This window comes from Aphanomyces invadans, assembly GCF_000520115.1.
Source record: "Aphanomyces invadans strain NJM9701 unplaced genomic scaffold supercont1.37, whole genome shotgun sequence".
NCBI classification, from domain to species: domain Eukaryota; phylum Oomycota; class Saprolegniomycetes; order Saprolegniales; family Verrucalvaceae; genus Aphanomyces; species Aphanomyces invadans.
The window spans coordinates 451,338-463,629 of NW_008580182.1; the positions used below are offsets into that span (position 1 = coordinate 451,338).

Below are 12,292 nucleotides of genomic sequence, written 5' to 3' on the forward strand. Positions count from 1 at the left end.
AATTTCGAGGTTTCTGCATTATGATTGGCCACTCTGTGAGATGAAGCGTTTTGATTGGATGAATAAAAAACGAGAAGAATACAAGTCTTGAAAGTGCGTCATGGAAGTCGAGACGGCCGGCCGTGCCATGCTGTGCTTTCCTGAAGATGGACATTGGTTCCAGGGGTACTTCGCTTATGAAGCTAGGAACAGAGATGATGATGAGAAGCATACTGTGACGCTTGGTCTCTTTGGCGAGGAAGTTCCTGTTGACGACTGGTACATTCGTCAAGAGCTCCAATTTTAATCCTCATCCGCCGCGATGTGCGCAGTGTGCGCTGTTGTCACGGAGGGTATCGCGAGTACGAATTGACTGTGATCAACTACGAAGTATGTGCGTGCATGCGTTGACGTACAATGTCATTTCTTCGAGCAGACCAACGAGGAAGCCAAGACGAGTGTGCAAAAGACTGGAGGGGACTTCTGCACGATCCAACTTACGGACGAAGCACGGCAAGGCGCGCCTTCGACGGGAGCTTACGTACAATTTGAAACATCGTCGATGCTGGTATGCACCGTCAGTGCGCCTGGTTCGTTCACTTCACACCCTCTCGGGCAGACGGATGAAAACGCGGTCACGTCGATTCGCGAGGCCTTTCCATCCATCTCGTCGCAGTGTCCCAACGATGTCGTACGGGCACATCGAATCCATCTCGTCCTCCTTCATCTCACGACTGGTCGTCCTCGTAGGAGCTGCGATCATGCATCGTGTGCGTCGGCGAGATGTCGCTTGGCATCGCCAAGGACTTTGCCAACGTCTTCTTCCACATTCCCCAACGAGGCGACGCCAGCACGACGACCCTCCGCCGTCAACGCGATCAATAATGCACCTTTACTGATATTTATGGACTGTTCATTCCGCCGGCAGAAGCCTCACACTTGACATGCCATCTCGCGCCCCTACGCAAGCCCACCACCGCATTCGTCAATCCCACAAGTCCAACTCGTCAAGGACAACGTACCATGCCGAAGTCCAGGTCAAACGAAGACGACGACATGAGCTGGTACTTGAGCGAGATCTTGATATGGAGTGACCCCGTCGACACGTTGTCCAAGTCGACCCAGCCGTCCATGGGCTGGGCAGCTGTGAGTCGCTTCAAGTTGATCTTGGCGCTCCCCATGAACGGATGTTGACGAAGTTTGCATTTGTTGTACACGGCACAATGCAGTGCCGTGGGGGGGCCGTCGTACGCGTGCTGGAGCAGCGCTTCTCGACACGTCTTGGGGAGGCCGTCGTGGGGTTCGTGGACTGGCAGCGCCAACCGAAATGGAAACCTGTCGTGCTCCGTGCCCCATTTCGGATTGAGGGTCGCAACGAGATGGCGACTCCGGTACGACTTGATGCTCCATGCAGTCGGAGTCGGCGGCGGCGGACTTGTCGGTGACTCGGTCGAGAGCGTCATGAAAACGTATGGGTCGGCCTACAAGGCATTCAAATATGAGCAACTTGCCAACCACCATGCCCAATGTCCCGGACGAAGACGCCGTCACTTGATGTACAAGCATGGACTGTACCGTGTGCGAGAGGATGTCGCTCGCAAGCAAGTCTTTGCCTTCGACCAACTCGACCGTGATGACTGCGACAAGGCGATGGGGCAGCCCCAAGTACCGAAACAAGCGGTTGCGCTGGACTTGCTTGAACAGGTTGGCGAGATATCGCGACCGTTGCTTCGTCGACGAGCTGCCATGCTGGCTCTGACGCATGTACAGCCCGTCGGCGTCGAAGTGCTGGACAGCAGTCACGAGCCACCCCTCTCCGCAGACGGCTTGCCACAGCTCCTTGAGCTCTGCGTTGGGGAACATAACCTTGGCTGCATCGTCGCAAAGATGGGATGTCAGCGGCAGCAAGGTATCCCAGCCCAAGTCGAGGCGAGTCGTCTCGCAAGCAGGGTCGGCGGCAGGGCGTTGGGAAGCGTCTGGCACGATGCCATGGGGTTCGGCAAGATGATGGTGGTCGTGATGCCCGCCTCCATTGCCGTTGATCGTCTCTCCATGCATGTACACGTGAACGTTGAGCTCGGCGTCGACTTCCCACGGCGAGACAAAGCAGAATGCTTCGTCTGGAATCAACTCGAGCGAGATCTTTCCATTCTGGCCATGGTGCGAAGTTGAAAGCGGCATCGCGCTTGCCCCGTTCGAGTGGGTGCCGTGGGATGCCATGGCGCTGCGCCGCCGGACGAGCCAGCGCACCTTGTGGCTCTTGCACCACCGCCCGAGCCACACGTGCGTGTCATGCAATGTATGGCACAGGCCGCGGTCGTGCAGCCACACGTACGCGTCTTTGAGCGTGAAGCATTGGACGTACACGCGAGGATCGACTCGGTACCTCCGGAGGGTGGTCGGGACGCCGGACAACGGATGCTGCATCCACAGGAGAACGTCCTCGTCGGCAACCGCGTTGGGGTCGAGCGGGGCAACGGCGTTGTCCACGGCCAGCGACTGCCACGGCCGCACCGCCAAGTCGATGCCATAGTGGCCGCACTCGCAGGCAGCTTCCGCGAGCACAATGCGATGCAGCTCCAGTTGGACATGCGCCTCCATCGCGAGGTACCATCGCTTGAGCCCAGCCAGCGGATGGCGCGTCCATGCCCGCCACAACGTTTTGGGCATGTACAGCCCATTGCACCCGTTGTCCGTGACGTCGTTAAAGTTGTCGGGGCTCGTGAGGAGCGCCTGCTGGTCGTTGCAGTACACCGTGCGGACTATCTGGGTCATGAGGATCGTCGAGTAGAGCTGTCGGACGCGAAGGAGATGGCTGGTGAGGTGCGTCGACTGCGTCAAGAACGTGTAGCCAAAGTTGAGTGGGTGGCACGGGTGGACAGCGGCGTCCACGGGCTGGACGAGAAACGCGTCGAGGACAGTCGAGTTGTCTACATCGTGGCCATCAGCGTCGTATGGACGCTCGATCGAATGTTTCGGGACGTACCCGTGGTAATGACGTCATGCAGCTTTTCGGGGTGGTTGGTGCACCACGCGAGGACTACCAACCCGAGTTGCATCGCCCACTGCATCGTGCGCCGAATCGGCGATGCAAACGAGAGCACGTTGTCGTCGCAGAGGAGTTGGAGGTGGCGGAGTTGCACCGTCAGGTGCTTCCATTCGCGCAGGACGTCGTCGGTCCAGTCGACGGTTGGAAAGTGCGACGTGGCGTGGAGCATGCTCAAACTCACGCACTGGATCCATTCCTGCATGACGTGGGTCCGATCCAGCTCGGACAGGACAAAGCAGCACTCGACCAAGTGGAGAGGCGCGTGGGGTTGGAGCACACTCAAGGTGGCTTCGAGAATGTACTGGCGGTCCACTTTGAACTGCACCGCGAGCGGGTCGAGCAGTTCCTTTAAGAATCCGTGGTGATTGTCGCCCGACGGATCGACTTGCAAGCGAAAGTGCGAAATCATCTCGCGCGCCACGCGCATCCCGATCATCTTGCCGACAAATGCCGACGACGACCACCGCCGGCACTCCATGTCTGCAATTTCAGGTTTCGGCCACAACGACGTTGGGGCCTTGTCCGAGTCGCCGCCATGATGCTCGTGTTCCGGGAGAAGCAGGTAGTCGCACTCTGTCGTATCTGGGGCAACCTCGTTGGCCGTAAAGTCGAGCGAGAACGGCGTCGAGCTCGTCCTGCGCGCCAGATTGTTTCGCGCGATGCGGGGCGACCCAAAAAAGTGGGCGCGCGGAGACATCACCTGGCTGTGTTGGCTGTTGAGCCTCGATCGCATCGGCCCCTGGTCCGTCGACAGCACAGACGACGACGAGTGGTGCGTGTCGAGCATGTAGAGAAAATTCTTCTTGACATGAACTTGAAGCAAGTGGCGCGCTTGCAGCATTTGCAGCAGCGCCGTGTCGCTCAGCCCGGTGTGCTTGCACACGTAGGCCGTGAACGAGTACGCGAGGTCGATGTCCGTTTTGGTCGTCAGCACCTCCTCTTCCGTGAGCGTTGGGTGGATGTCCACGAGCTTGGCATACGCAAACTTGAGCAGTGGCTGCTGGACTTCGCAGTACGAAAACTGAAAGTACAGCGGAAGCGACGTCAAGTTGATAAAGAAATCCATCGCCATCTTGGTGCGGAGCACGAGCGACAACGATGCGGGCGCCGCCGACGCGCGCGTTTGCATCGTATCCAACAGCGACTTGTCCACGACGTCGACGAGTTGGCTGGACGGCTGGAGGACCGCCGCGGCCTGGTCAAATTCGTGGAGCCACCACAGCGCGGCGCTTTCGAGCCACCGGTTGTGCTGCGATCGAAAGAGCGGGACGAGATCGTTGCGCAGGATCTCGGTCGTTTGCTCGCCGACGTGGAAAATGTCGGACCCGTCGTCTAAGCCATAGGCCGTCGGCGGCGCCTGGTCGCATTCGACGAGGCGGGCCACCACCATGGCCAAGCTTGGGTCATGCAACCGCCCGATGATGATGCGGAGAGACTCTTGGAGGCGCGGCGGCGTGGGCAGCAGGAAAAACGCAGCCGCGAGCTCGTACTGTTTTTTCCGCAACAGCGAGTACGCGTTCCGAATGGCGGCAACACTCCATCGCTCGTCGGTAAAGTCATGGGCGAGAAATTCTGCCAGTGTCTACAAACACACACACAAGTTTTTACGCATGCCGGGCGTTCGTCGGGTTGTGAAGATCGCACGACGGACCTTGTTCGACTCGACCTTTGAAACCTTGGCAAGCGCGCCGAGAATTGTCTGCTTCTTCAGCGCAATGTACAGCAAGCTCACATTCATCGCGTCTTTCGTGCGGGTAAAGGTGCATTTCGCCACCCTACACACACACACCACACGTGAGCACGAACTCGACGCACCACGCGTACTTTTCAACGATGGATCGAAGTTTCACGGGGTCGCGCACCCACATCCCAGGCCAAAGCGGGCGCAAGTCGTCCCAGAGCGCCTGCGGGTGGATGCACTGGTCGACAAGGAGATTCTGCGACTGCGAATGCAGCGCCCAGATGACGCTGGACGACGGAATTTCGTGCAAATATGAATCGACCGTCGGGACAAAGCTCGACGTGCTGTCTTCGTACTGGGCAAGCGGATCGTTCGACACGGCAACGTAGTCGTCGGTCTTTTGCACCACTTCTTGGAGGCACGTCGTGAGGAGGTACGCGACAAAGTATCGCTGCGCCGGGAGGTCGTACCCGTTGAGGAGGCACGATTGCATCTTTTGCACAAACAAGATCAAGCTTTTCAGTTCCAGCACGTGCTCGAGCTCAAACGAGTCGAACAGAACGTACGCGTTGCGGTGCTCCTGCTCTTCATACCGCACCGACACCTTTTGCGTATGTTTCCGCAGGACGGCGTCGAGGGCAGTCACAAGCGTGTCGATTTCTCGAGCGGTCAAGCTCTCTTGATGTGTTGGACTGGCCGCGACCGCCGCCGCCGACGTGTTGCCAGTCGACGGCATCGACCCGTGGGACGGAGCAAACAGATCCTCGGCGCGACTCAATCCGGTCGGGGCGCCTGCAGTCGTGGTGAACCGACCGACGGACGCCCGCCGACCGAACGTTTTCTTCTCATGGAGATATACGAGCACGCCGTTTTCGGCACTGAGGTCGGTGGACGCGTCGTCTTCCAGCACATGCGCGAGCAACTTGAGCATCTGCTCGGCCTCGCCGAACGCGAGTTGAACGTCGTACGCCGGACGGTAGTCGGCCAGCGTCGTGTGCGTGAGCCCGACGCGAGCGGGCATCCCGCACAACGTGGTCAAAACCGTGTACGGGTGCCACACTGGGCAGTGCTTTTGGTCGTTCGCGGATGCGTCGGGCTGGTCCGTCGTGACGGCGTGGCGGTGCACGTCCCATTTGCCCAGCACCGTCGGCACTTCGTGGTACGACACAGTGCTGCCAGGGAACGGCGACCCGGCAGCCAGAATCAGCGCGGACGCATCGCGCGTACAGTCAAAGAGCGGGTAAAACACCGACTGTTCGCTTTCGGGCACCCACGTCTGGAGGTGCAAGTCGTACGAGTAGATGACCAAGCTAGTGGCAAAGTGCACGGCGAGAGGGTCGACGTGGAATTCGACATGGCCGCTACACCAGCAAAACCCGACAATGTGCCCGCGGCCCTCGGACGCAATGATGGCTTCGAGCCGCAGCATCCCGAGCCCCGACTCGCCTTCCCAAATGTACAGCGATTCCGGCTGGTCCGTGTACACGACTGCCAGTCGATTCGGGTCGTCGAGTTCCATGTGAAACACTCCCTTTGGACGACGCGCGGCGTCGAGTCCATCGGCATAGCTCGTCGACGGTGGCATTGCATACCCTCGACGGAAGAACGCAGACGGATGCAGCATTGCCGTGGTCGACGCCGCCTCGGGCAGTCCCTGCGTCGTCGACGAATGCACAAGCGACATGTCCATCGTTCGACAGTGCTGAGACACACGGCACCTCCAGTGGTGAATGCACCCGGCGTCGTCGCCGATGAACAGCAGCGCATTCCAGACAGGAGTTGCGCTCGTCTTGCTGTCGAGGGTCGAGGACGTTTCAAACGCCCGCTGGCGGTAGTCTCGCTCGGCCCCGACGGCCGTGATGCCAGTCAAACTGTCTGGTGGTGCCGTGATGTTGAGCTGGAAAAATTCAAACTCGCCCTTGCGATACTCGACTCCCATCCAGCAGTGCAGATCGCGCGTGTCGGTGGTGACGCCAAAGAGGACCACCGCATCCGAGACGAACCCGCCTTTGTCCGAGTACAGCGGGGCGACCGCCAAGTCGGCGTACGTGCAAGGCAGCTCAACGTGGCCCAAAGACGACCATCCCCCAAATTTCGTGATGCACCCGCCACTCACAACGACTTGCGTCGATCGTCTCGGTCGAGGTCGGCGGTTGCTCGTAGTGTTGCCGCGGCCATGCGGCTTGACCGGAACATCGTGTACGTCGTCAACGTCGTCGACATCGCCCTGCTCGCTTCGATTGCTGTCATCGGACTCGCCGTCCTGCGACGAAATCGACCAATGCTGCATCTTTGCCATCGCGGACGACGGATCGTGCACCCCCGGTCGCGATCCCGGCGTTCGGAACCGCATCATGACCGGAGTGTGCGGTGGCGCAGCAGCAACAGCAGCTTTTAAGTCGATGGGGAGCTTGCCCTTCATCGAGATGTTGTTTACCGAGATGCATTCGTCGTGGAGCGAAATCTGTCGACTCGCGGCCGCGGGGAGTTCCAAACCTGGCGGCTGCACACGGTCGTCCTTGGCTTCGTCCTTGGCGTCGCCGCTGCCGCCGTCGTCGATAGTTTTGTCGCTCTTTCCAGTCGTGAAACCCGCGACGACGATCTTGTCGTTGACGAGCGTGAATGTCAGTCCCAGACCAAACTCGGGGTGCGGCACCAACGATACTTCGTATTCAAAGCCAGACTCGCCGAGCACGTGCTCGTGGTACGTCCATGGATATACCATTGTATCGTTTCGAAGCCGGGAGAAGCTGTAGCTGCTGGCGTCGGCAGAGTGCTGATGGCGAATGCGCGGCGACTCGAGCAACGTGTTGAGCTGCGAGTCGTACGGACTGAAAATTTCCCATCGTCCGCTAGCGTACGACACGAGCAGAAGCGGCCGCGCTTGGAAATGCCGCGTCGGGATCCAATGCACGGCAGCAATCGCAGGGCCTTGCAGAATGCAAGACGGAACAAAATGCGATTCACTCGTAAACATGGACAGCGACAGCCAGAAAATGATGAGCTCGCTCACGCCGTCGCGAGGGTGGCTCACCGACACTACCAGCGGCAACGACGGATGCGTCGCCAGCGCGGCAATCGGCGCCGTGTGGCCACGATACCAGCTCTTCTCCTTGAGTACGGGCGGATGGCGGGGAGTCCATGCCACCTGGTAACTCAAGAGCACTTGGTCCGTCCGCTCGAGGAGGATGGACACACTGGAGAGGAATCCCTGGGACGCGTACCCTGCGATCTGGTATGACGCCACGAGCGACGTCGACGTGCCGCCCAAGGTTTCGTCTTCGCCGTCCACTTTAAAGACAAAGCCAGTCTGGAGGAGCTGGCTCTGGGTGGGCAAGTGCAGGGCGTCCACTGTCCACACATGAAGGACGCCCTTGGAGTCCACAACACTGAGCCAGTCTTGGAGTCGTTCGCGTGGTAAGGCCGCCGCCGACGCTGCTGGCCCAAAGTACTCTTGGCTGATGTTCTGCGCACGAGGGACGATCCATTGCGCATGAATAATGTCCATTTCCAGCGATGGCTGCAGAAACACGATGCACGTCATGACAACGTCCGAACTCCTGCCGTCCGACCGATCTGACGATGGCTGCTCTGTCCAGATGCGAACGGTCTTGGACCGCGTCAACGTCAGGAGCACACAGGCCGGTTCGTCCCACTGCGATGACCGCGTCCCGTCATGGTCGTCACTCGTTTGAGGCTGATAATGCGTCGGCTTCCAGCTGATGTATTCGACCTCTTCGTCGTGGCCGAGCACTTGCGCGCGAGGGACGCTTCCAGCCCGACCGGCGTGCCGCCACACGTATACGTCGGTGGACAGCATTTCGTGCGAAGCAAACACCGTTCGACTGGGGGAGAACACAACAAAGTCGCAAGGATGGGCAGTGTCCTCCCACCACAGTTGAAAGTCCGTGGGCGATGTGGCATTCCACACAGAAAGGCCATTGGTCCCGCCGAGGAGCAACGACTGGCCACACCGTGAGAACGCCACGTCGGCCACCGAGTCGGGGTCGAGCTGGAGATGCCATTGCAACGTGAAACTACTGCACGGAATCTTCTTTTCACGGTCGGGGGTGTGCAGGAGCAAGGCCGTCGACGACAGAGACAGCAAACACACACGGCGCGAGTTCCAAATTGCTCGTGTGATCGCATGCTCATGGAACGGCTCCGACGACATGAGGTTCCCTTGGATTCGTCCGAGGAGGGAGAAGTCTTGTGTGTCCACAACATCGATACGATTATGGCTTGGAATCGCCGCAACGCTCTTGCCGTCCAAGCTAATCCAGGACCACGGGGCCGCCATGCCAGTGACAAGTTGACTGCGCGCAGGCTGAAATGGAAATCTTACGTGGCAACCCCATTTGATTGGCTATAATATAGCACCATTTCACCAATCAATGCGCACAATCGTGACACGCTCCTTTTTTTTGGCAACAAAATCACCCGGAGCCGCGCATCCACGCACGGCGGCATGTCATGCGTGCAGTGTGGAAGAGGAATCGAGCGATGCGAAGATGAGCAAGGTTGTGTCAATTGACTTAGTTAGGTGGACGACATCATGTTGGGCCATATTCGGTGGTGCTCGTCTAACACTAGCAAGCGCTTCATGCACGCAATGACAGCACATCCCATGGATGTGACAAGAAGGAAAACCAGGACGAGGTCTGCTGGAGCAGGGGCCGTGTACCAGTGAATCACGATGATTGACATCCCGAGTGCGGTGGCGTACCCCACGGCGTTACACAAGGCCAACAGCCCATGGCCCAACCCTTGGAACGTCGGCGGCCATGCGCTGTGCACGACATACCCCATCGTGGTTTGAACGATTGCTTCGGATATCCCCATGAGAGCCAGCTGCGGACCTGTCCATATAATGCTGTACGCGCTTGGGTTCTTGTGGCACGTGGGAGGGCCGGTACGGTCGACCAAGTCGGCATCGCTGAAGCGACTGCTGCTTCGTCGGTAGAGCTCCACGATTCCAGACATGAACGACGCCATGAGATAGAGGAGCATGGCAAGGCCAAGTCGACTTGGCAGTCTTGGAAACAGCCGAGGGATGCCGGGAGCCACGGCCAGCGCGATAACGTGCGTCACCACGGCGGTGTACTCGGGATTGTACGTGACGTCGCCCACGAGTTGGAGGGAGCATTGGCACGCTTGGAGGACATACATGGCATACAGTTGACCGCGCACGAACGACGAAAAGACCACCAAGGCCAGTGTCGGCGCCATGCACTCCATGGGACTCACGGGGGCGACTTCTGGTTCGGAAGGGAGCGAGTCCTTGTCGGGAGATGCCGGCGAGACGAGGTCTGCGGGAGGTGGCGGCGCCACGGCCCATGCTCGGAGTGCCCCGGATGGATGCACCATCGCCACGCCCCAGAAAATCGTCCACAGCCACCCGAGAACGACCAGGACGACGCCCCCTGTGGCGACAGCAAACTGCTTTCCATATAGGTGGACGTCGTCGTGTGAACAGATGAGACTCATGGCGCACAGGGCGCCACCAAGGACCATCCCAGCTACTCCTGCCAAGTACCCCCTCCAGAGCAGCGGTATCCCTGAGATATACACGCCGAGACTGGCAAGGTTGGTTGGGGCAGGGTCCAGCCACCGACGGTAGATGGTCATGTGCATGCCGACAAGTGTGGCTGTGGACAGTGCCGCCAGGACGGCCAAAACGACATACGCGGCCGTGGAAGCAGCGACGAGCGCATTAAAGAGTCCGTGGATGATGGAAGTGGCGGAGAGTTGAGCTAGGGCGCAGTGGAGGAATGTGGGGCCCTGTCGAACAAAGCATCCATGAGTGAGTCATGCACGTCGCTTGGCGTCGGAACTCACCAGCGACGACGTGGCGACAAGGTTCGGCAGCAGTCCTCCCGACGAGATGAAGACCAGCACAAGGCCAGCTGTGTAAAGACGTCTCGACGCTACAAAGGGATGGCCGGCGACGGTCAAGAACAACGTGCCGACGCACCACAGCCACACACTTGGACGCACGACATGCATTCGATGGACGGCTCGGTCGCCCACAACCCCCCCGACGAATGAGAGCGCGCCAAGGGCAACGTGAACCACAAGGATAAGCGTCGCACGGGGGAACGCATCGAGAGACAGACTGGAGCGCAGGTCGTCTGCATGGAATAAGGCCGCCCCAACGAGGGTGGACGAGACGGCCGCGACGCTTCCGACAACCCAACCGACCGGGATCAGCGGCGCGGCGGCGTGGCTTTGGATCATCTCCTTACCTGGCACGGGGGTGACGCATGTCGTCCACTGCTGGACGAAGATTTGTTTCGGGTGTGCCTTTGGCAACATCGCGTCGACGACATTGCTCTTGGAAGGGTGTTTCTTGAGCTTGGGCAAGGGGCAGTCGTGAACGATAGCAGCGCAGGAGGTGCGGCTGAAGGTGCGCGGCATCGTTGACGTATCGACGTCCGTCCCCCGGAGCTCTGCCCAATCGAGCCCGTCCAGGTTGGCGAGACTCTCCGCGTCTTGAGTGGATCGGTACAGCCACGTGCTATCTCGAGGCCGGCAGTCGTCATCCGAGTCCATGCTGGTGTGGCGGTGGCAATTGATCTGGTCCAACGACAACGCCCGCGGCCCTTCCACGCGCCCTAGCTCGACGTCGGGGCCAGTGTGGCCGTCGGCGCTCGCATGCATTGCGACGATGCACCCAACTGAAAACTGATCTACATATGCACGTTTGTATGGGCGAGGTCGGTCGGAGGTCGGCGAATGTGCTTCGGAAGCGTTCCGGACGAGATCGAGATGTGCCCGAGATGAACCAGCGGATGGATTATGTCGTCGAGATGGCCGCTATTCTTCCACCCGCTACACGTTGTTCGTCGTGCTCTCAACGGTTTCCGCTTGAGATGACGAACTGTGAATCTGTGCACCGAGACGTTCCGTGCACGGCCGTTCAGTGCCCACCACGACTCACCATGAAGTGGATGATGAAGCTCGTGGTGGACTCTCTCATGTGGAGCGTTCGGTCTCATCTCGCGCACGTACCTCGAGCCCATACGTGTATCCCGTTGCGTTTCGTCGAATCCTTGTCCGGTCGTCTGGAGTTCCTCCTGCGCTGCTCGGTATGCGCTCCCCGACAGTTTGGAACGTCGCCACGGCCATTCGCGAGCCGTCAACTATGCAACATGGGACGAAGTCGACTCCGGAAGGTTGACCTGTCGAGAGGCCATGGCCATGATTGTTCCAACGCACGTGGATGACGGTGCCTTGCAGATGTAAAATAACTCTCTCCAGCTACACAAACATGGGTATTTGTCGTGACCCGCCTTGTGGACAGCAAGCGACGTGAGTGCTTCGCAATTCACTTGCGCAGCAGCCATTGTAACTGAGTTCAGTGAAACATGAGGTGGCTGCTCTTTAAATCATGTCCCGTAGGCGTGCTCCAGGGAATGTGGCGACCCTTGCGCATGTTGGCGCGCAGTTGTCGTGTCCTGTGCTTGCTTCGCCCACGCCCGTGGAAAACCTGATCGTGTATACTTGATGGGCATTCTCATTCTGAGGAAATCTCGATGGATGCTTGAGGAAGGTCGGACTATGTGCAGACTTGGCACATATAT

The 12,292-nt window shown here is 59.1% G+C and overlaps 3 protein-coding genes across 4 annotated transcripts; 1 reads left to right on the top strand and 2 right to left on the bottom strand.

Annotated features, from left to right (window-relative positions):
* The first annotated feature begins 84 nt into the window (after positions 1 to 84).
* On the top strand, positions 85 to 880 carry H310_12290 (hypothetical protein). The gene is made up of 5 exons (XM_008879293.1): positions 85 to 258; positions 312 to 369; positions 416 to 547; positions 599 to 670; positions 730 to 880. Exons 1-5 carry the CDS (start codon positions 101 to 103, stop codon positions 862 to 864), a joined length of 555 nt encoding a protein of 184 aa, XP_008877515.1. The 5' UTR covers positions 85 to 100; the 3' UTR covers positions 865 to 880.
* On the bottom strand, positions 849 to 9,032 carry H310_12291. Of its 2 annotated transcripts, XM_008879295.1 has the most exons (6): positions 4,853 to 9,032; positions 4,680 to 4,803; positions 2,966 to 4,610; positions 1,555 to 2,909; positions 1,002 to 1,460; positions 849 to 939 (listed from the first exon to the last, which is right to left on the bottom strand). In XM_008879295.1, the coding sequence occupies exons 1-6, from the start codon at positions 9,007 to 9,009 to the stop codon at positions 913 to 915; spliced, it is 7,767 nt and encodes a 2,588-aa protein (XP_008877517.1). In that variant the 5' UTR covers positions 9,010 to 9,032; the 3' UTR covers positions 849 to 912. The 2 variants fall into 2 exon arrangements, with proteins under 2 accessions (XP_008877517.1, XP_008877516.1); XM_008879294.1 differs by having other exon boundaries at positions 849 to 1,460.
* A 216-nt stretch (positions 9,033 to 9,248) lies between these two features.
* H310_12292 (hypothetical protein) lies at positions 9,249 to 11,369 on the bottom strand (the record flags this gene model as incomplete). The annotated part of the gene is made up of 2 exons (XM_008879296.1): positions 9,249 to 10,490; positions 10,548 to 11,369. The coding sequence occupies 2 exons, from the start codon at positions 11,367 to 11,369 to the stop codon at positions 9,249 to 9,251; spliced, it is 2,064 nt and encodes a 687-aa protein (XP_008877518.1).
* Positions 11,370 to 12,292: the final 923 nt, after the last annotated feature.

What these genes read in the sequence shown, in the direction of transcription:
- H310_12290 (XM_008879293.1), top strand. Translation starts at nt 101, where the DNA reads ATGGAAGTCGAGACGGCCGGCCGTGCCATGCTGTGCTTTCCTGAAGAT. An exon ending in TTGAAACATCGTCGATGCTG is followed by an intron (nt 548 to 598) that starts GTATGCACCGTC and finishes CCTCTCGGGCAG; the next exon opens with ACGGATGAAAACGCGGTCAC. An exon ending in CGCAGTGTCCCAACGATGTC is followed by an intron (nt 671 to 729) that starts GTACGGGCACAT and finishes TCGTCCTCGTAG; the next exon opens with GAGCTGCGATCATGCATCGT.
- H310_12291 (XM_008879295.1), bottom strand. Translation starts at nt 9,009, where the DNA reads ATGGCGGCCCCGTGGTCCTGGATTAGCTTGGACGGCAAGAGCGTTGCG. An exon ending in CAAAGGTCGAGTCGAACAAG is followed by an intron (nt 4,611 to 4,679) that starts GTCCGTCGTGCG and finishes GTGTGTTTGTAG; the next exon opens with ACACTGGCAGAATTTCTCGC. An exon ending in GCGACATCCTCTCGCACACG is followed by an intron (nt 1,461 to 1,554) that starts GTACAGTCCATG and finishes AATGCCTTGTAG; the next exon opens with GCCGACCCATACGTTTTCAT.